This window comes from Neofelis nebulosa, chromosome 3 (genome assembly GCF_028018385.1).
Source record: "Neofelis nebulosa isolate mNeoNeb1 chromosome 3, mNeoNeb1.pri, whole genome shotgun sequence".
NCBI classification, from domain to species: domain Eukaryota; kingdom Metazoa; phylum Chordata; class Mammalia; order Carnivora; family Felidae; genus Neofelis; species Neofelis nebulosa.
The window spans coordinates 72,312,677-72,336,900 of NC_080784.1; the positions used below are offsets into that span (position 1 = coordinate 72,312,677).

The following is a 24,224-nucleotide window of genomic DNA, read 5'->3' on the forward strand; positions in this document are numbered from 1 at the left end:
ATACTTTATGGGCAAGTGGGGGAGAGAGGTACAATAATTTCATTTCGGTGTACTGGTAGAGATGTTGCAGAGGATAAGTAAAGGGCAACCAGCATGGCGGTAGTGATCTGGAGATGGAAAAGCATGGTTAGTGAAACTCTCCTGGAGGAGTTGACTCTTTACTGATCAGTCACCTTTAGCCAAACGAAGAAGGGAGAAAGGTAATTCTTGACAAAGGGAAACAGCACATGCAAAGGTTCAAAGCCTTCTTTTTTTTTTTTTTTTTTTTTTTTTTAATTTTTTTTTCAACATTTTTTATTTATTTTTGGGACAGAGAGAGACAGAGCATGAACGGGGGAGGGGCAGAGAGAGAGGGAGACACAGAATCGGAAACAGGCTCCAGGCTCCGAGCCATCGGCCCAGAGCCTGACGCGGGGCTCGAACTCACGGACCGCGAGATCGTGACCTGGCTGAAGTCGGACGCTTAACCGACTGCGCCACCCAGGCGCCCCCAAAGCCTTCTTTATGACTGCTACCAGAGTCCTCCCACCTCTTTCCTCAGCTCCTCACACAGAAGACAAGTAGAACTTGATGATATCCCACCTCTCTCAGTCTCTTTGGATTCTCCTGCCCCTTGCGGATTAGATGCAAATTCCATAGCTTGGCGCACACACAGGCTTCCTAATCAGTCAAACCCTGCTCTCCACCGCCGGCATCCTCCCCTACCCCCACCTGCCCTCCTGCTCCCCTGCCCCCTGCCCACCCCACTGTGGCCGTGCTTCAGCCACACTCTTTCTCTGCCTTTGACCCCAGCGCTGTCCTTTCTCCCAGCTCTGGTTCTTTGTAAATATCAGAAGTGCTGCCTTCTAATCTGTGTGAGTGCTTTCTTCTTCTCTGATCCCAACATGAATTTTAACCTCTTCTTGTAGCCTCCCCTTAATTCTTCCGGGTGGAATGAAGTGCTCTCACAGCACTTAGTTTTTAACCCCTGTTGTAGTCCTTACCCAGGGGATACCTGTGTACCCACCTGAAGATGAGAACAGCACAATGGCGATTTATCTTCATCATCTCAGTACCAGCACATAATAGTCATATCACACTTTGTGAGATGACTTCACTTTCATCTGCCCCCAATTTCAAAATCATACCTTGCTTCTAGCAACAGGAGGAAAAGACTTCTCAGGTGTGTTTGGGGCTAAAGGCGGCAGCAACTTTTCACAAGAATATTCTACGCTGTCCTTGGCCATGGGTGATTTCCCTTGACCTGCCCAGAATTCTGACCATGTGACACAGCTTCATTTTAGTGTAGTGACCAGTGTGAAAGGACATAAGGAAAGAACATAAAATAAGCGTATACTTTTCTTTTTCGGAAGTGTTCGGATTTGGAGATGAGCATTGAAGACTTTATGGCAAAATAGGAACATCACAGAGTGATTTAAAATGTAGAAGGAAGTGACCTAGCACTTGATAACATAGTTGTCATCCATATTTTCCTCCATCATTGAAATGAAATTCACTTTTTGCTGAATAGTTACTTTAAAGGAGTTTGTTTCAGTACAATCCCACACACTGTAGTTAAGATAACAGTTACACAGGGGGTCTGACTAGTGAAATCCTACATTTTTGGTGGGGTTTTATTTGTTTAATTTCATAGAAAGACTTTATAGACTAGAAATAAAGATTCCAGAAACTGAAATTAGAGATGTGAGCTAAGGACATTATTATATATATTTTTAAAGTTCCTCAGCATAGAGTTGTTCACGGCCATAAACATACCTAGACATGCATTCACTTACCTTGCTGTTGTGAAATTCCTGTTTGTCCCCTGAGAAGAACTACTGAATATAAATCTGCTTTAACAGAGAAAGGAGTTTGAACAAAGATTTCCCCTCTGGGGCAGAACAAGTTCTGATTTGCCATGTCTGTGTTATAAGAATGTTGGGTGGGGATATCAGTGAACATTGACTAAATAGGTAATGTCATTCCATACGGCACAAACCAACATAAATCATGAACTAAATTTCTTAAAATATTTTTTTATCTTGACTAAAGTTGATATAATATGATTAATGCAATGCACGATAAAAACTGCATGATAATGCCTAATATATATAAGGCTCCATTTTTATTAAAATTTTAAATTATGGGGCGCCTGGGTGGCGCAGTCGGTTAAGCGTCCGACTTCAGCCAGGTCACGATCTTGCGGTCTGTGAGTTCGAGCCCCGCGTCGGGCTCTGGGCTGATGGCTCGGAGCCTGTTTCTGATTCTGTGTCTCCCTCTCTCTCTGACCCTCCCCCGCTCATGCTCTGTCTCTCTCTGTCCCAAAAATAAATAAAAAACGTTGAAAAAAAAAAAATTAAAAAAAAAAAAAAAATTTTAAATTATACTATTTTACTTAATCTTTAAAACAGTTTTCTAAGGGAAGTGATACTTTTCTGTGCTTTGAACAGTTATCGCTACAGACACACACATAACTAAGATGTTCACCATGTAATTTACAGAAACACCCAGTTTTCTTGGCTGGTGGGCATGGCTGTCCTACTCTGAAGAGGACATAATTTATATCATCTGCAGGCTGTGGAACAATTACTGAGTGCCTTCTGAGCAGATAGAATGTATCCCAGGGCAGGATGAACAGCCACTTTCAGAAGGCATAATGGGTGAAAAGACGTGTGTAAAATCTGTACCAACTTCTTCCATCAGGTTTTACTGTGAGTAATCAATAGAATGTTTAAAATAAAAGCCATGATTTTTAAAATATGATGTTTAAAAACAGTTACATATTTCTAGAAAAATTAAAACAATAAAAATATGTCTTACCATTTGTGGTTGAAAGTGTAAAGCTCTGTTATTTCATTCATTCGACAAAGGCAAAAACAGGGAGGCCAGTCAGATTATTGCAGATGGTAGCCTGGATTATAAAATGGTAGCCGTGGAGGTGATGAAAAGTGGTCAGATTCTACACATAATCTGAAGATAGAAGCAAGATAATTTGATGTGGGATGTGGAACGTAAGCAAAGGAGAGGTGCAGAGGATGAGTCCAGATGATGGAGTTGCCATTGCTGTGATAGCAAAAAGGTGCAGGTTAGACATAGGGATTTGATGCTGGTCAGCATGTAAATCACATGCAATGCTTTGAAACTGTGTGAGACCACCAGAGGAAAGAATGTAGACAGAAAATAGAAGAGGTCCAAGCAATAAACCTTGGAACACTCCAGCACACAAAGGCAAAGTGATCAAGAGGAACCAGTAGACAGAGCTAAGGAGAAGATCTCTTGGGATAGGAAGAAGACTTAGAAAGCTGCTTGTAAGTTAGGACAAAGACTGAGAAAATGGACCATTGGATTCAAGCCGGTGTGGGGGCAGGAGGAAGTCATTGGTGGTGACCTTTCTACTTTATATACATGTGAACTACTTCCATTAGATAGTCTCATTTTACTCCTCAAAACCATGTCCTGAGGGTTTTTTTTTTTTGTCACCGTCTCCAGTTTCAGCTACATGCTCCCACTCTTACACTGTCAAGCAATTTAAAAATACATAACTGTACCATTGTTTCTTACCCAAGGAAGGTCTTCCTCCCATACAAAACTCAAATGAGGTTGAGGGTCTTATCTGACTATTAAATTTATTGAACATATAGTCGAAAATATCTACCAATATAAGGCATCATTTCTCAGCTAGATCTTTACAAAGCATTCCAAAAATTTCCCTTATTGGCTGTTGAATTGAATAGATTGAATTAGGATAGATGTTGAACTAGAAGAGACATTTCTATAAGAGAGTCTTAGGGATTTTGGTTCAAGGTGAACAGTATCGCACGTGTTTCAGTGAGGATGTGTTTTTCTTCTACCAGTTCTTAGTTTACATTCTCTTTCAGTTGAAGTTTCTTACTATCGATCATTTCTCGAGTACGGTAACAAAGCAAATTTACAAACACTCAGTATAATAAGATTAGGAAAGAAAGTCCTGTGACGTTTTGTTGTTAAACACTTGCAGCTGCTACATGTTGTTTCAGCTTTTTATGGCCTGTCACATTTTTCGATTCAGGGGAATAATTTTTAAACTCTTAGTAGAAAAAAAAAAAAACACCCTTAATTTTGGCTTCCCACAGATGCCATTGTGGAAAATGTGCTTGGGCGTATGTTATTTAGTTGTCTCATGGGATTCTAGTTTTCAGTATAGATTATTACTTCTAATCCACAGTTTTACCTAGGAAGTGAAAAACTGTGTGTTAATGCTGATTCCCCAGCCCGCAGTCAGCCTGCTCCCTGGCAGAGGGTTGGCTTCTGTGAGACCTTCCAACCTAAGGCATTAGCATCAGGGTGAAATTATTTAATTGAGGTGCCTGCAGACCGCAAACACTTTAGGTGAGGAGGATTTGAGGATAACCATGCCGGAATTTGTCAATGTAGTCAGATTGTGGTCATTCTCCAGTTTCATGCTGATAGGAAAACGGAGCTGGTAGCAATTATTTCATCCACTGATTGAGTAAGAAGCTGTGCTTATGAACATCAACATTACTTTTTTAAAGACAACATTTTCAGCACCGCTAGTCATCTCTTTTTCCATATTTGGGCCCAGGCAGAGTCCTGCTGCTGCTCAGGGTTTGCCCGAAACCACAAAGCTCTCAGCGTTTAAAGGTCAGGGTCAGGTCTGAGCCTTGAAATCACTGCTTTTAAAAAAGTTCTGGGTGATAAACATTTCTCGCTTTTCATACTGGCCTGTCACTACGATTGGTTGCATAGATATGTCAAATTTTTCTCACTTACCATGCTCTTTCAGTCAGAACTTCTCATATTAAGACTTGATGTGAATACAACCGGCCACCTTCCCTAGGATTTCTCACTTAAATCTATAATCTGCATTACCCACACAGTATTAAAACATCTGTTCTTGGGGCGCCTGGGTGGCTCAGTTGGTTGAGCGGCCGACTTCGGCTCAGGTCATGATCTCGCGGTCCGTGAGTTCGAGCCCCGCATCGGGCTCTGTGCTGACAGCTCGGAGCCTGGAGCCTGTTTCAGATTCTGTGTCTCCCTCTCTCTGACCCTCCCGTGTTCATGCTCTGTCTCTCCCTGTCTCAAAAATAAATAAAATGTTAAAAAAAACAAAAAAATCTGTTCTTGAGTAGGAATGCAAGCATTTGCTTTTCTGTGCTGGCTTAAGAATAACTTAAAAACACAACCAAGATAACTTTTTGGATGAATTCAGATAAGAACAAGGGCAGGACAAAGAAGCGTGTTTAAATGAATTGTTCCAGGGCATTCTTGTGTCTTTACAGAACCTCCCGTCAGTTGTTCCTGGCAGGCATTTTTGTCTGTGTGCCTTGTCTGCTTCCTAAACTCTCAAAAAGTCAGACCTATATACATTATACCAGCTTGACATTCTGTAAATGATATTGAAGTCACCTTTACGAAGGGATGTAACAAGACTGAACTTTTTTTTTCCTTCTTTTAGAACACCTGGATTTTTATTTTGTTATTCGTATTTAATGTCTGCAACAAGAATAAAACCTAACCGGCTTTCCTAACCCTTCTGTTAGGTATGAATGAAGTGAAAGGCTCCTTATCAGTTTGAAAGGTACTGAATGCAGAGGGCTAAGAAAGCTGCAACGTAAATCTTGGTAGGCACCAAAAGTTTTGTGGTAGTTGCTATGCTACTCGGAGTAAACATTTGTATGTGTGTATTTGTCCAGGGAAGATTCGTTGTAAATGTTATATTTTTAAAATTGCACTCGCCACAAAAATCCTAATAAAAAGACAAGCTATGGGTTTTTTTAGAGATACGTAACTATTGTGAAATTATAAGCAATTCAGATAGTACTGTTCCAAACAGGAAGTCAGCTTTTCTTTTTCTAAAAAAGGAAAAGATGATAATAAATGCATAAAATATTTAAAGTAGCTGTAGTAAAATACAAAAACACTAAAAATGTTGATTTCTCCAAAGTTAACAATGGAGAAGTCCATCAGAGGACTCATTCTTGTAGCCAAACTTTCTGTGTTGAGCTCGTAACACTGATTCTCAGATGGCCATAACTGGATGTGAACCCAGGGCTGCCTGTTATTTTTCAATAATAAAAGTAGAAATATATCCATTTTTCAGTTATTTTTTTCATGTTAAGTTCACTTTAAACATTTTTTTTAATGTTTATTTATTTTTGAGAGACAGAGACAGAATATGAGTGGGGGAGGGGCAGAGAGAGAGGGACACAGAATCCAAAGCAGGCTCCAGGCTCTGAGCTGTCAGCACAGAGCCCGACGTGTGGCTCAAACTCACGAACCGTGAGATCATGACCTGAGCCGAAGTCATGACGCTTAACCAGCTAGCTGAACCACCCAGGCGCCCCATTAGTTCACTTTTTATGTTCCACGCCCACCAGGATTTGTTTGATGTGAGTTGGGTTATTTATGTGATTCACAATAGCAGATTCTCAGTTTGGCTTTGTTTTGGCAAGAAAAAATTACACTTATAATAGGAAAGGGAAAATCTTTCCTATAATAGGGAATACTCAGTTTATAAAAGTTAAACTTCACCAGGGCAAGTATTTTGGTTTGTTTTGTTTACAGCGCCCACCTCATGAGCTTTTGAATAAATGTTAAGTGATTTAATGGGTATAGTATAAAATGAACCTTTGTTTGCTGCTGTGATGGATACTAAGAAGTCGATGACACCATGCTTTAGCTCGCGAGGACTGCTCTTACAAAGTACCACAGATTGGGTGGTTCAAACAACAGAAGTTTATATTCTCACCGTTCTGGAGGCTAGAAGTTCCAGATCAGGGTGTCAACAGGATTGGTTTATTCTGAGGCCTTTCTCTTTGACTTGTAGATGGCCATGTTCTCCCTGTGTCTTTTGTGCATGTCTATAAGCACATTTCCTCTTCTTAGAAGGACCAGTCATATTGGATTAGGGCCCTCCCAGATGACCTCATTTTAACCGGATTACCTCTTTAGAGGCCATGTCTCTGAATACAGTCTCATTCTGAGGTACTGAAGAGGACAACTTTAACATAGGTATTTTGGGGGGACACAATTCATCTCATAACCCAACATGTACCTATATGTATTTGAAAACATACTGATATCAATTCTCTGAACATGAATCTGTTTCCTTCTGATTCTTAGAGCTAGATATGTTTACCTTTCCATTCATAAGCTAGATATGTTTGCCTTTCGAGGGACATTTCCCTTAAAAGGCAAGGTAAACTTGTGTGCACTCTCAGGATAGTAAAAACAAACAAACAAACAAAAAACAATGTAAAATTATGTTAGTTGTAGCAGTGATAGGTCAGTGTCTCCCAGAATTCACTGATAATCTAAAGCAACATTAAGAATTTAAAGGAAAAAAAAAATAGAGTTCCACCCCATCACAGACTTACTAAGGAATATGTTTTGTTCTGAAGCTTTCCAAAATTTTCCTGAAGCTTTATTGAACTCTTTTTTTTTCTTTTTTCCTCTTCCGTTTTTAAAGTGAGATGTAATTGACATGTTACATAGTGTAAATTTAAGTTGCACAGTATGTAACTTTGATACATTTCTATACTGCAGTAAGATTACTGCCATAGTCACATCACATAATGACTTCTTTTTTGTGGTGAGAATATTTAAGATTTCTTACCATATATTACAATACTGTTAACTATCATCATAATGCTGTGTATTAGATCTCTAGTATTTATTAATTTTTAACTGCTAGTTTGTATCAACATCTCCCTACCTCACCCACCCCCAAGCTCCTGGTAACCACCATTATATTCTCTGTTTCTACAAGTTCAGCTTTTTTAGATTCTACGTATAAGTGGAATCATACAGTATTTGTCTCTCTCTGTCTGACTTATGTCACATAGTATAATGCCCTCAGGCTCCATCCATGTTGTCACAAATGTCACGATTTTCTTCTTTCTCGTGGCTGAATAATATTCCATTGTCGATATACATCATACTTTCTTTATCCGTTCATCCCTTGATGGATACTTAGGTTGTTTCCATATGTTGGCTATTGTGAATAATGCTACAGTAAACATAGGGTAAACATCTTTTCAATATCCTGTTTTCCTGTCTTTGGATATATATCCACAAATGGGATTGCTACATGGTATGGTAGTTCTCTTTTTAGTTTTGTACAGAACCACCATATTGTTTTTCATAGGGTCTGAACAAATTTACATCCCCACCAACACTGCCCAAGAATTTTTTGGTAATAATACCAAAAGCACAAGTAACAAGAGCAAAAATCAATAAGTAGGACTATGTCAAACTGGAAGCTCCTGCACATCAAAGAAACAGTCAACCAAATAAAAAGGCAACCTGTGGAATGGGACAGAAAATTTGCAAACCATATATCAGATATCCAAAATATATCAGCAACTCATACAACTCAATAGCCAAAACAAAACCTGATTTAAAAAGTGGGCAGAGAATCTGAATAGACATGTTTTGTTATGTTTTGTTTTGTTTTGTTTTGTTTTGTTTTGATTTGTTTTCCAAAGCAGACATCCAAATGGCTAACAGTACATGAAAAGATGCTTACACTAACATCAGAGAAATGCAAATCAAAGCCACAGTGAAATGCCACCTCACACTGTCAGAACGGCTATCATCAGGGACACAAGAGATCAGGGGATTAGCGAGGATGTGAAGAGAATGAGCCCTCTTGTACCTGATAATTACATAAAATTCTTAAATTTAAAACCCGGAAAGAAACTTAGAGGTGACTGAGTTTAGTAGCTAGCACTTCACAGAGGAAGAAACTGAGGCTCAGAGGGGTTATAGTATTTGCCCAAACTCTCTTCCCTAAATGGGAGTAGCTTCAGGATTAGAGCCTAGACTCACTGACTCTTGATCAGGGCTCTTCTCTTATATCATGCTGTCATTCAGAGTAACTTTCACCAAGAAATCTAAAAGACCTCATTTTGTTTAGGATCCTTCTTACTTCTTAGTACATGGCACTGACATTTTAGAAACGCACTGTTCGACAGGACCCTTCACTGCATAGAGATTTCAGATCTCTTTCTGCTCTTTCACCATCTACCCCTCCAAGTAATTTACCTGAACATCCTGGCTGGGACTAGAGAGTCACCTGGTTGTCACTGCTACCTTGCACGGAGTGGCAGAAACTACCCCCCCACACACACACACCTTTTTTTTCTGGCTTACTAAAGGAAGGGTATGGATTTAGCTAACGTTATAGCACACCAAGAAACTGTGCTTTCCATTACTGACCATTATCATCCACTAAATATTCTTAGGATGACCCATAACTTAGTAGTAAGTATCTATTTTCATGGTGAACAGAAGAGAGTGAATGAAGGATGTGCAAATCCAATTCAATCTAAGGCACGTAGCCCAACATTAGTATTTTTAAATAGAAGATATTGTTAGAATTCTTTAGACACTAAATGTTGGAGGAAAGGCTATGGCTTAGACTGAAAAGAATAGTTTTTAATTAGAGGAAAAATTAAAATGTAAAGGATCAGGGGGCATTTTTTTCCCCTCTAACTTCTGTTTTCCATTGCTCTCCCTTTTCTCTGAGAATCCCTTTAGACCACTGAGAAAAGCAGAACTACAGAAGTGAACGACTGGGTTGTTCTGGAATCAGCGGGTGTGGTTAAGAGTCATGAGAAAGCCCTTAAATAAAAGCAGTGCTTCCTCTGTTCTGTCCAAAGACTGATTCTTTGAACCCAGGGGAAGCAAGGTGATTATTCCCTCCTGTGTTGGGGTGGAAACTGCTCTGTGTGTATCCTTATCTTTTTTAAAAATTTATCTTAGGGGCACCTAGGTGGCTCAGTCGGATGAGCATCCGACTTCAGCTCAGGTCATGATATCATGGCTCGTGGGTTTGAGCCCCGCGTCGGGCTCTGTGCTGACAGCTCAGAGCCTGGAGCCTGCTTCAGATTCTTTGTCTCCCTCTCTCTCTGCCCCTTCCCCACTCACTCCATCTCTCTCTCAAAAAATAAATTAAATAAATAAATAAATAAATAAATAAATAAATAAACATTTCTCTTATTTTAATTTAAATATTTAGAAACTTGGAGGTTTATAACACCATCCGATATATGGATGCAGTAATGTATGCCAACTTGTTTTCTTCCAGCTTTTGTCATTTCAGGAGATTTGATATGCTGATATTTCATGGAACCCAAGGTGTGCATATTTTGTTTGTCCAATAGTACAGGTTTCTTTTGTTTTGCTTTTTTTATATAAATACTTTGCGCTTATTTCAGCAGTATTGATTTCAGTTGGAACTTTTCGTTGCTTCAAAAGGAATGTTCTATGCAGAGATCCTCAAACACAGAAGCAAAATAAGCCATTCTTGGATTATGATCTAATTGAAAATGGCTTAAATAACAATTTTATATCATACCTAAAATGTACATCTGCACTCTGACATCTTATTGAATAATATATTTTTGTATTAGCTTTCTACATTTACTCTCTGTGTGCAGATCATGACATATTTTATTTGTTTCATATCGTCATAATCATGAGTAATAACTCAGTTATTCTTTGAGTATTACTGGCCCTTAATTTCACTTTATATAAACATACATTTGGCTTATATTTTAAAAATTTGCAAAACATTTGCATTAACCTTTTCACATTACAAACGTAATCAATATTAACCAAATTGGTTATATCAACAATGAAAGCTTTTATCATACAATTGTTTATTTATATCCATAATATAGTTATCAATTATAATATTCTCTATCAGAGCAGTTTTGCACTTCTTGGACAACTAAAAAATACTAGAGGTAAACAAAAATGTATTACATTTGGTTTCTACTCTCAAAAGTTGGATCGAATAATTGAAAACATCTTCGTGCTAATACTTTAACCAGACTCTTGGCATTATTGAAATTAGATCTTTAAAATAAGAATGAAATCAGTGTTGACCCAAGACTGCCACATTCATTTCTGATGATTATGCTCTATAAAAATGCCTCTCTTCCTGTGGGCAGAGAAGGATCTACACCCATGAAGCTTATGAGCCTCATCTGGGGATATGCCTGCCGCAGAGAACAGTGGTCCTTTTCTCTTTTCTTTTCTTTTCTTTTCTTTTCTTTTCTTTTCTTTTCTTTTCTTTTCTTTTCTTTTCTTTTCTCCCCTCCCCTCCCCTTCCTCTTTCTTTTTCTTTCTTTCTTAATTTCTTTCTTTCTTTCTTTCTTTCTTTCTTTCTTTCTTTCTCTCTCTTCTTTTCTCTTCTTTTGTCCTTTTTCTAATTTATAAAACAGCTTCTGCTTTTCAAGCCGTGTGCCCACAGAATAGCACAGAGAGAGGATCTTTTTCAAATTGACACAATTGAGATATATGGCCAACAATGGCCCTGTTATTAAGGAAGTTTTCATGGGTGAATCATGTTTCAAGAAAGGCCATTATAAATGGTAAAGATTTATTATGCGGATCACAGGAGAGAGCTTTGCATATGGGGGACGGAGAGCAGTATTTAGCATGGGTGGAGGTACAAGGTCTGCGATGAATATGACATGTGCAGTAGTTAGTGAAGAGACTGGATTGATTGGAACAAAATGTGCATGTCTTTGATGAGTAGAGGATTAAATGGGAAAGGTGAGCCAAGGTCAGATTGTGAGGATCCTGAATGCAGGGTGAGGAATTTGGATTTTATCCTCCAGATGAGAAATCACTCTAGGCATTTGTCCAGATTCATCACATGATCAGTGATAACTTATTTTAGGTAGATTAACCCGAGGTTATGCAGCACAGAATAAAGGGAATAAAGAAAGACTGAAGGCAAGGAGACAACATTAGAGTCTGCTGAATAGAATAGATTGTTTCCAGTATCTAGCCCAGGATCCAAGTAATAAAGATGAAAAGGAAGAACTTACATGATAGTTTTTTTTTAATTATTACAACAAATGTTATTTTTACTGGATCTCTAAAAGGAATCCATATTTATTATAAAAATGTTAAAAATATAGACATGTATATTATATACAGTAATGTATATTAAATCAAGGTATATTTATATAGGCTGGGGTTTTTTTTTTTTTGTCATTTACTACATAGTAGGCATTTCTTTTGTTAGTAAAAATGCTTAGAGGACTTAGTGTTTAATGAAGGTACACTATTTCAGTTTGAGTGCAGTGCAATTAACATTTCCAATACTATAAATTTAGATTTATTATCAATTTTCTGTTATTGTAAATACTACTGTAATGAACAGCAACCAACACAAATGTTTTATTCCATACTCTTCATCCCTCCTCCTCTGAAAAAAAAAAATAATAATAAATAAAAACAAGGGTGCCTGGCTGGACCAGTTGGAAGAACATGCAACTCTTGATCTTGGGATTGTGAGTTCGAGTCCTATGTTGGGTTTAGAGATTACTTAAATAAATAAAACTTTAAAAAATTATAATAAATAAATAAGTAAATAAGTAAGTAAAAATAATTGGGGCTCCTGGGCGGCTCAGTTGGTTAGACGTCCAACTCTTGGTTTCGGCTCCAGTCATGATCTCGCGATTGATGAGTTCGAGCACCCCACGTCGAGCTCTGTGCTGACAGTGCAGAGCCTACCTGGGATTCTCTCTCTGTCTCTCTCTCTCTGCCCTTCACCCCACTCTCTCTTTCTGTCTCTCTCGAAATAAACTTAAAAATAAGAATAATAATTAAGCATTTGTTCACGTATTTATTTTGCCTGGTTCGATTTCACTTCTGATCGACCACTGCCTAACTTTAGTCCACTCTAAAAATTTGTGGTTGGAGGGGCAAGTTTGTTATTGAACTTTCATTGAGATCGTGGCCTCATTTTTGTTTACCGTTAAAAATGATGTATTTTAATCCATTGCTCTATCCATGGCCATTCAGATTACTTTGAAGTTTTCTCTATTTCAAACAGCACTGTGATGGATTTTTTTTGCATATATTTCCATGTGTACAAATAAGAGGACATAAACCCTTTTTTTTATACAAAAGTGAATTACAGGGACATACATCATATAAATCTTTAATATCCTGTGTACATCCATTAAATCAGCAGCAGTGGATGTCCTAATTTACATTCACTTCTGCAAGCGGAACAGAGAAATTCCAATTTACCCACATCCTTGGCCATCCTTTCCTTTCAATGCCTGCAGTATCTCCTTTTTTTTGTATGTGAAATAATACCTCGTGTTGTTTTGCACTTCTCTGATAACTAATGAATTTTAGCATGTTTTTATATGTCTATTGGCCATTCAGACTTCTTGTTTGGAATTTACCCATTCTCTATCAAGTTGTTGGAGTTTTTTTATATATTCTGGACACTAATCCTTTGACAGTTATGTCATTTATCAGGGTGTTCTCCCAGTGTCTGTCTTTTAATCCTGTTTATTAAAAAAAAAAAAAAAAAAAGTATGGGCAAATTTATCAGTTTTTTTTTTTTTTTTTTTTTTTTTTTTTATGGCTTGTTTGTGGGCTGCTTTGGCTAACAAGTCCTTCTCCAGTGTGAAAGGCTTTTCGCCTGTGTTTGTTCTAATTCTTAATTCTTCATGGCTTAATTATTTTATATTATGTTTGTAATTGATCTGACACTCATTTGCATAACTTCCTGGTGATTTTTCCAGTTTGAAGAAAATGAAAAGTGAAAAGCAAAAGACAAATCTGGTAAACTGTATTATAGTTTCCATTTTAAGCCCCTAATTGAGCCATAAAGACATTTTCTTCATATTTAAGCAACAGATATCCACATCCGCCATGGTTTGTGATGATGAAAGTTAATGTCCTTCTCATTGACTGCACAGGAAATTTATTGGAATTCATCTACATGAAGTCTTTGCAAAGCAGTTCTCGTCCATGTTGAATATAGTTTCCTCTCCCTTGCATTTTCAGCCTTAGTTTGCCTAACCTCGTGCATGAGTCCAGAAGAAATACATTGTCATTTTTAAAACAGTTAACGTAAGATTCATTTTGCTTTCAGCAATTCACAGAGGCCGTGAGCCCTTCAGTGTTACCCCCTTCAGCTTTGCCTCTGGATCTGCTTAATAACGCAGTCACCGCCTTTAGTACCTTGGAAGATCTTATTCGGTATCTTGAACCAGATAGATGGCAATTGGACTTGGAAGATCTATACAGGCCAACTTGGCAACTTCTTGGCAAAGCTTTTGTTTTTGGAAGAAAATCCAGAGGTAAGTTCTGTCTTCAGATTCGAACCTCATTTGATTTTCTCAACAGCTAATGTTTCAGATTCTTCTACCATAGCTTCTAATGAGTAGAGTTTAAAATTCTTCAGTGATATATTTAACCCATTTTTGTAACATCTGAGCATATTTACATAGTAAATGAGAGTGCATACAAAGAGAAGTCATTGTAATTCAGTGGGTATGGAAAATTAAAAAGGACCGTTTTGCTGAATAATTGTGTCATTTCTTTAATTCAAAAATATCATTTTGATGAAGTCCTCTTTTATATCTCATGAGAATTTTTGCTTATTCAAATCTAATTTGGAGGGTATATTGATTTAGAGACTCAAGAAGGACTACCTTCGCTGCTAAACCAGGTTTGGGCCTAGAAAAGGGAGAAAAACCAAAATCGTTATCTACCTTCTCCTCATGGGTCAGGATTATATTAATTTCCATCTCCTAAGCCTGCAAACTTCTATAAATAATACCGAAAATAACAGCGGCTCACCATAAAATGGGACTAGTAGTTTCCAAGATAGAATTCAGAGCAAGAAAAGAATGACCTAAAGAAATTCCCACCATGGTAATTTTTCTCTCTGAAAGTCTGCCTCTGAAATGATCACTTGACCGTATGAGCCTATCTCCCTTCAAGAGTGAAAGTGTTGATGATTAAACTTAATTCCACATGGTCAAGAAATTGGGAATAATGTTAATTGAGTCTTCTCTAAGGTTAGTTCATTTTCCTAGTGACGTCGGGATTGGAAAGTATCCATATCAGACACAAATGAACACACAACAGAAATAACTGGCGAATTATTATGCACTCAAAAAAAAAAAAATGTCTTTCAGGTTCTCAGAAAGAAACATTGAAATCTATCCAGGATCACTCTAGAGAATGGAATGACAGTTTGGAGAATTTATATAGAAGGAACAAGGTTTAGTTGGTTTGAGCAATTCACAAGGGCAGATTGCACCAGACTTGTTCTTCTAAATCTTGTCAGAAAGAAACCCGATTCCTGCCCTTTCCTGCTAAGAGTTGCAGCCCTTCTGGATCAAGAGCTTTAATCTCAGCAGGTCATGTTCAGACTTGCCCAACCATGATATTTTGCTATGCCAACAGACGTGGTTTCCTTTCAGCAATATTTGAAATTGGTGTTAAAGTACATGGGCAGCGGAATCCTGTCCAGATGCTGAAAGCTGTTACATATTTATAAGATTGGATCTTGATGAATAACTTGATGAATAACTTACGAACACTTCCCTTCCCTCCCACTTAGGAACAGGAAAATGAAGATCTGCAAGGCTGGCTGAAACACTTGTGAATAGAGCCTTTGTTAAATTTGAAGTAGATTATCATGTTGATCTGGAAGAAGGCAAAGGGAGTAAACCAGGTTCTAAGCTCAGATCTTGTTTTTGACAGCTGATCTCAGGATTCCAGCCTAAAAATCTCCCCTCTAGCCATGCCTTTAAGCCTGCACCTCTCCACCTGGTGCTTCAGTGAAGATTTGGCCAGAGGCTAGCATGTGTTTAAAAGCATCCAGCACTGAACCAGCTCTTTCAAATATTCATTTAGCACTTTCCAAATTGATGTCCTTTGCAGTTTGCCAAAACTATTAACTTTTTAAGCATACAGTAAGTGTGAGAAAAGCAGTGTATATTTTTGGAACTCTACGTAAACTAAAATGCAGGTGTGGGATAACATCTATATAGACAAAACCAACTCCCCTCCCAAGGGTCTTTCTACAAAGGAACAAGGAGTAAAATGTTTAAAAGCTTCTAATTAGACATCAAAATTGATTTTCCACAGAATAAACATATCACAGTATTACCACATTCAACTTAGAAAGACCACCCTCAGATTGCATTACAGTAATAGAATATCCTTGGGCTGAATATCTTAAAAGAATGAACAAGGGACAAAGTGAAGTGTAACCATGATTTGTTTTCAGTGGGTATTACCTTTTTAGTAAAACTTGCAGTATGGGTGAATCTGAACAAGAAAATTTGCGCTAGGAAAAACAACTTTAATTGGCACTATGCTCAAAATCTTCATTCTTTAGAAAGACAAACTAATGCGTGTATTGTCTTAAGGAGTAGTTATGAAAAGGATATAAAGAACCCGAACACCGATTTTGATTTTTCAAATATTCTGCAGAGGGAAACTTCCATAATACTATAGCTAAGTTATTAAAAAAAAAAAAAAAAAAAAAAAAAAAAAAAAAAAAGGTATGTGTTGGACATGATCTTTCTCTTTTTTGTTCTTTTTTTTTTTTTTTTTGGCATAGAAGCTCTTCACAATGTTTGGAGAATTTATGGAGAATTCATGACATTAAATTATAGTCACATGACTTATTTTAATGAAGCTTAGATGAGCTTGAAGCCTTACAAGTGGGAAGCTTAAATTTCAAATAAGATATGCCACATTGAAAATCCTTAATTGTATTTTTTAGCCCGGTGTGGACTGCGTTAATGTTTTTCATTTTTTTCCCCTTTTCTTCCTCTGGCTTAAAGTTTTCATTCATACATTGCTACTGCGGAAAAAGAAAATACCTTATTTTCTAAGTCAGGCTTACTTAAAAAGGGCTTTGACTTTTGTGTCAAACATGATAAATGAGTGGAAGCCAAGTTGCAAGGGTGTTTAAATTTTCACATTGCAGCAGGTATCATAACTCAGTTCACTTGGGAAATCTATCTAACCTTTTATTGTGGTTAAGTAAACATTTTAAAGTGAACATATACAGTCTCATTTTCTAGTTGCATGAAATAGTGTGTTTAACACTGAGGTAGATGAATAGCCTTTGAAGGCTAAGAGCTTCATTCACATTCTAAAGAGGTATAAATCTTAAATCAGCGTGCAAAGTGTTGGCAACCGGCTTTTGTATGTTTGTGCATGTTTTAGACTTTCTAAACCCTTCTTGCCCAGATACTAACTTCTAGAGAAAAGATTCAGATAAACTCATATACAGCTTTCACAATGAAAGAGCAGTATGTACAAATACTGTTAGTTCAGTGAAATGAAATCGGGTGAAATGTGTGACATGATTTAACTCGATTATCTCATTACTTTTATTAGAGATAAGTTGGTCTTTTATGATACTCAAAAGAATGAACTCATTTCCTCTTAAATATTTAAAAGCTTTCCTTCACATGATCAATTTTCAGTTGAAAGGGAAATCTTTAAATACTCAAAACAACGGTTTTCTATTGAGTTGGAAAAAATAATTGTTTAGCTAAATAGGATGTTGAAATGAACCTTTTGAATTGGTATTTCCTTGACTTTTCCTTATACTTGACCAAGGTTTTAATCAACCGTATAGTTTACATGTGCTTATAATTTACAATTGCATATGCATGATTTACAACATGTTTATTGAAAATACTTCCATTGGCTTCCTTTGACATTTTAGGAAAATTTTATCATGTGTACAAGTCAATATAGAATTGTAAAGCGGGCAACAAGAAAACAAGCACTTGATTCTTAATCACCTTGTCATTTGAAAATTATTTTAAAATACTGGCACTTAATTTTTTTTTTTTTTTTTTTTTTTTACATTTATTCGTTTTTGAAAGACAGAGTGAGACAGAGTGCAAGCAGGGGAGGGGCAGAGAGCAAAGGAGACAGAATCTGAAGCAGGCTCTTGGCTCTGAGCAAGCGTTTAGCACAGAGCCTGATGCAGGGCTTGAACCCATGAACCATGAGATCATGGCCTGAGCTGAAGTCGGACACTTAACCAACTGAGCCACCCAGGCACCCCCAATATTTTTTTTCAATTTTTTTTGGCACTTAATTCTTTAAAACTGGAGTACATAGTGATTATTATTACTTGAAGTCATCTTTAACCAGAAAATGTATTTCTTTTTTTTTCAATTCTTCTTTATAATGTTTCCCTTATTAGTAAAAGATATTTAACTAGATTTATTGTATTTAGGTAATATTCCAAATTTTAATAAAATCTTTATTTTTGAAGAAAAATTTCTGATGAATTGTGTGTTATCCAAAACTCTTCAATTTTACTGAAACTGCTATTATTTGACTGTTTCTAGGGAGGGGAAAAAGGCAAAGTCATAAGGCAGACATTAAAATTATAAAGTTGCTTATGCTAACGGTTAAGTACTATTCATGTTATATATAAATTCATATTAAGTATGACATGCTATTTTGATATCATTTAACTGAGGCGAGTATCATTTTCTAGTTAAAAACAATGATGCTTTCAGAATTTACTCCAACAATCTGATGAAAGAATATTTTGTTTGGTCTTCACAAGTAGGTATTCTTTTGAAGGATAAAACACTGTATAGTTAACCAACTTACCAAAAGAATAGAGACAATTGTTACAAATTAGACACTTCTTCCCTCCTTTAGAAGGAGAAGAATAGAATTCTGAAGGAGTCTCCTTAAACTGAATTTCAGACTTTGTGAATTACTCCATGCATCGGAAGCAGAGGTTTTCAGCAACCTCAGCCCTTTTAAAATGTATCTTTTTTTTTTTTTTTTTTTTCACTCATGGCCTACTCCGTTGTCCTCAAAACTTCATTCTCTTCATGCCTTTTTTACATTTTCTGGGTCTTATTGCCAAAAAAAGTTATGTAAAGTTCTATCTGCAAGTTTCTGTAAGTTGTTCTTCATTAATTGCATGAGCTTCTAATCCTTTTAAAAATTCCATTTGTTTTTTAATCAAAGCATTCATCATTTTACATTCTATTATTTCCTCCAGTGCTCTCCTTGTTTACTGTTTTACGAGGGTTAAAAGGTGTAGCCCTCTTTTTCTCCATAAAGTTTCCTATTTATAGCTCTCCACTGTTTTGTTGGCTCCGGTCTTAATACTGCACAATGGTATCTCTTTATTGGTCAGTCAGTCATAATGAAGCTTTGTTTACTATAAAATGAAAGTCCCACTGGCGAGCTGCAATAGCCCTAAAACCTAGTTAAAATAAGAAGGGATATTGTTGGCCGTATTGTTTGTGAAACAAGATCGGTTTCTCTGTGAAAAGAGTCTGATGAGATGAATTCAGGCTCAAGGCATGAACATGTATTTTTCTTTGCTTCCTTTTATGCCATGTAGTGGTGGATCTGAACCTTCTAAAAGAGGAGGTAAGACTATACAGCTGCACACCTCGTAACTTCTCGGTGTCCATAAGGGAAGAACTAAAGAGAACCGATACCATTTTCTGGCCAGGTTGTCTCCTGGTTAAACGCTGTGGTGGAAACTGTGCCTGCTGTCTCCACAACTGCAATGAGTGTCAGTGCGTCCCGAGTAAAGTCACTAAAAAATACCATGAGGTAGGTGTGTCATTTTCTTTTCGGGTTCCTCCACATCTCAGAAGATAACAAAACTGTGTATCTGCAATGGATTGTTATTCGGAAAGGAGACACAGCATCCGTGGGGGGGGGGGGGGGGGGTGGCGGGGAAGAAATAAGGTTCACAAAGTAGTTCATGTTTTCATTTTTTAAAATTAGGACCTTTAACTCAAACGTCCAGGCGTTAAAGCTGTAGAAAGCTTGTCCTCTGATAATACAACATGGGCGGTCAGTGAGGGTTTCATCTGTCCTACAAAAACGAAAATATGTTCTGCAGCGGAGAAAATGGGTGAAACTTTTCAACTTTAAACTTTTCCAAATACAAAGGGAAAATATTTTAATATTTTTTTTTTTGTTTTTTAATGTTCATTTGTTTTTGAGAGACAGTGGGAGCCAGGGAGTGGCAGAGAGAGGGAGACATAGAATCTGAAACAGGCTCCAGGCTCTGAGCTGTCAGCACAGAGCCCGACGTGGGGCTCGAACTCACGAACCACGAGATCATGACCTGAGCTGAAGTCGGACCCTTAACTGACTGAGCCCCCAGGCGCCCCTAAGGGAAAATATTTTAAAGACAGACTTAAATAAATTATTGTCTATGTTGGAGAAAGGAGATCTTTGATATTTCTTTTTCCATTTGAGGCAACGTGGGCACATAAATCCCAAGTAGATATATTCGTAATTTTACCAGTCTTCCTATTATTCATGTTGCCCCGAAAAGCATGTTAAACCCTTTATGGATTCCTTTCATCTTTTTATTCTGTGGAATTAAGGAAAATATAAATATTAAATGTTAGTAATGATTGTTTTTCAGACCTTTGGGAACCTTAGAACTTACACACTCCAAATTGTTGTTATTGCTAGAATATCCCCAGTTATACCCAGCCTTTCTCCAGGAGCGTTGTGTAGCATTCCTATATCAAGAAGCAAAACACTCTTGATGAGTCAGCTTTAATCTTATAAAACATTTAAATTATATCAAGTCAAAATCTGCCCTTCTGACTTCATTTCTGTATCATTGCATCTCATTACTTTTCATTTTTTACACTAAATAAAAGAACAATACAAAATAAATACCTACTAACTAAATGAAATAATTTTTCATGTGCATAAGGACATTAATAAAATTATTTATCTGTTAGTCATCTAAATATACCCAGTGTCATAAACTGCACTTTATATGACATGGCTGTCCTACCCTTCACCAGTATTGTGTTGGCAGCTGATAAAGGGGGACAAAAGCATTGGATTCCAATAGACAAGGAACACTGTTTTCATCCTAGACCTACCGTTAACTTGTGACCATCAGCAGGGCGCTTACCCCTGTAAAATAAATGTAAAATAGAATAACCTGTCAGGTTTTTTCCCAGCTGTGTTATTCCATGACAATTACTGGATTGCAGTCTGTGGAAAGTAATGTCCCAAACTGGCAGTCTGTGATAAAAATGGACTCTTTACCACCATTAGTCAAGTGCTACTTTCGTTTCTACATCCCATGCTTCTCAAGATTCTTGGGCTGGGAATCGTCTCCACTCCAGTTTCAGAAGGAGCTAATCATGAGTTTGGTGGCGCAGAGAGCTCCAGCCAGGCTGTGCCCAGAGGTCAGCCTTATTGCTCCTCTGTGAACTGGGAATCTGGGAGTCCAGGAAAAAACACTAAATACAGTCATTCTAAACAGATTAAATAAACCGCCTTACAAGCAAGGCAGGCATCAGAATTGATCGGTGACCATGAAAGGATGTGATGAGAATAGGAATTAAGCCAGAGTGATCTTTTCTCACCTAAAATCATTCAGTTTGGGGCTTTCTAAAGCCAGTCCTTATTAAATATGGCATATTTGCAGACCTGATTTAGCCAACAACTTTTGGGTTTATAGCCACCATTCTAAGAGCTATACAACCCTGACCAGTCGTATTAACCTTTTTTAAACAAGTTTATCAGATGCTGGGTCCACATCATGCTTTCTTTCGTTAAATCAGTCCTTGGGTCAAGCATATCCTCCTCCATCCTATACTTAATAAATTTCTTTTCAAATCACATCGGTTTTAGGGTTATTACGATAAGTTGCCCCAGGAGTCACCTGGGTGGCTCAGTTGGTTAAGCTTCTGACTTCAGCTCAGGTCTTGATCTCAAGTTTGTGAGTTCAGTCCCCACACCGGGCTCTCCGCTTACAGCGCAGAGCCCGCTTCAGATCCCCTGCCCACCTCTCTCTTTGCCCCTCCCCCACCCGCGCTCTCTTTCTCTCAAAAATAAATAAACATTAAAAAAATTTTTTTGCCACAGAGTATGAGGTATCTATTTTATAATCTCAGATCAAACTCTTGTGTGAGAAGGGACTATGGGAAATACTTGTAAACTTACTGGCCTTCCAGAATGACATCACTCCATTATTCTTTAGTCTTTGGGTGGGGTGGTTATATGTGCATTATCTGTGTGTACACATATACAGCTATGGATGTTTATCTAATTCCATGACCACCTCTTACAAGCTTCCCACAAAGCATCTCCAATGCACATGTGGACATATATAACTGTATGGTTGCCTACTTCACATGTCTCACAAGTATCTCCAGTAACCATCATGTCTTAATTTTTTATATTGCTTTGTGGGAATCGTTGATTTTTTTCTGTGATAGTGTTTTTGTTAACAAAACACCTTATTAAAAAAAAGGGGGGGGGGGTTATTTGTTTGGTGTAATTCATCATTTCTGAGACCTAAATTTTTCTCAGTCATATATTCTGGAAGTAAGTTCTGAGCTTAGTACTACTCCTAGAGAAGTGAAATTATTTTTAAACAGAATTTCAAATAGTGCTAAAAATCATTAAATCATTGAATACCATTAATCTGGATCCAAAGACTTAATTCATTTGCAGTGAAGCCCATCTTGGGCCTTAATTCCTTTTGATGATTCCTTTCTTATTCCTATTGTTCCAGTTTTCAGTTTGAAGACTATTCCACCTCATGGAGAAGACAGAAGCAAAGACAGAGCTTAGATACCCTAATTCTTCTCTCTTTCACCTCTGTTATACTAGTTTCCTTAACTAATAAGCTGAATTATGTTCCTTGTGTTACTACAAATATAACAATTATTCCCCATTTGGGTTCCTTTACCACTTTCGGTGGTTTTTTTTTCAACCATTGTTTCAAAAATAAGTTTAGAAAATTAAAAGGCTTGTAATACATAAGATGATAGTATTGTTACATAGCGTAATTTTTAATTGTTTTAATGTTTATTTATTTTTGAGAGAGAGAGAGAGAGAGAGGCAGAGTGCAAGCAGGGGAGAGGCAGAGAGAGGGATACACAGAATCTGAAGCAGGCTCCAGGCTCCGAGCTGTCAGCACAGAGCCCAATGCGGGGCTCGAACTCGTGAACCATGAGATGGTGACCTGAGCCAAAGTCTGACACCCAATGGACTGAGCCACCCAGACGCCCCAATATTACAGCATAATCCTCTTATTAAAAAGATTCTTACTACTTTTTCCATCAAGTACCAGATACTATTTATTGGAAGCCAGTTTTGCCCCCCTCAAAATTCCCTTAAATATCTTTCTATCTCACAAAAGGATTTTTCAGAAAGCAAGACAGGAACTTTACATATATATGAGCTCAGATGTTACGTCCTCCTCAAAATACATCCGAGTTTCCTGCCGGTCCTAGCGTAACTAGCCCATCTTCTGTGCATGTGTAGAACTTTAAAGACATGTTTATTAGAGATTTTTTTGCTATGTCATTCAGAATTATTGTTTATTTTTATTTGTTTTTACCGAATTGAGAACCAAAAAGAACAAAGATAACATTACATTGCAGTACTGAAGAAAACCATCTGTGAGGCCGAGGCTTGAAGCTGACATTTGTTAGCTGTGTGACTTGGGGCAAATTGCTTCTACTCTCTTGCACCTCAGGTTCCTCATGTGTGAAGTGAATATCGAACGCTCATACCTTACTGTGAGGATTAAGGGAGCTGACACAACACTTAGAACCGGGTCTGGCATATTTCAAGCCCTGAATATATGTTAGCTATTCTCCCACTCATCTTTATTCCCCACCCTCTCTGCTTCACCTTATTCTTTGCTTATGGCAAACGATCAATAAAAATTTAATGAATTTTGCCCCAAGATAGGTAGAGTATTCTTTTCCAGGCAAAAAGATCTATGGGATATTTTATTTATTTATTTATTTATTTATTTATTTATTTATTTGGTATGGTCTTGCTTTTCTTGCATAGATCTGTTCTGGATAAAAAGTATATAATTCAACTGCCTTTTTTTTTTTTTTTTTGTAGTGAATACCACCCCCCATTGTTCCATGGCAGCCAAAATTTGACGGCACTTTGTTTGCACAGTGTGGGCAGTGGTACATGATCATCTATTTCCTGATGGTTCTTTTTGTACCTGATCTAATCTCTTCCATATTCTCGGATTGTAGTTTTTCCCTGGATTTTTTTTTCCGTTGGTTTGTAATTTTAGTTTGGACCTCTCTCTGAAAATTGTTTGAGACATGCCTCTGTCTTGCTGTCTTCTTTAATATTATCTGGGACCTGTTGGTCATTTTCCAACCTATCGTTCTCCTCCAAAGTCAAAACTTCATAAAGAAATGAAGGAGAGCACTAATTAAGTCCCCTCCCATGTATTTTTAATTTCTTATCTAAGACTTTGCATCACTACAACATTATAAGATTCTTCTGCTATTTGTAAATCTCCACAAATATCAGTAGATGAAGACGGGGGTGGGGAGGTGCTATTATTCGGTTACTGCACCTCGACATAAGCACTCCTGGAGGAAAGAACGATTGTAAGATTGTAGCCTGGCATGGCTGCCTGTTACGGC

At 37.4% G+C, this 24,224-nt stretch overlaps 1 protein-coding gene across 1 annotated transcript in view; it reads left to right on the top strand.

Annotated features, from left to right (window-relative positions):
* Positions 1 to 24,224, top strand: part of PDGFC (platelet derived growth factor C) — a 206,582-nt gene that overhangs the window by 178,766 nt on the left and 3,592 nt on the right. Inside the window, exons 4-5 of the mRNA XM_058721066.1 lie at positions 13,895 to 14,102; positions 19,163 to 19,380. Coding sequence (XP_058577049.1) covers positions 13,895 to 14,102; positions 19,163 to 19,380 — 426 coding nt within the window. The remainder of the gene's footprint in view (positions 1 to 13,894; positions 14,103 to 19,162; positions 19,381 to 24,224) is intronic.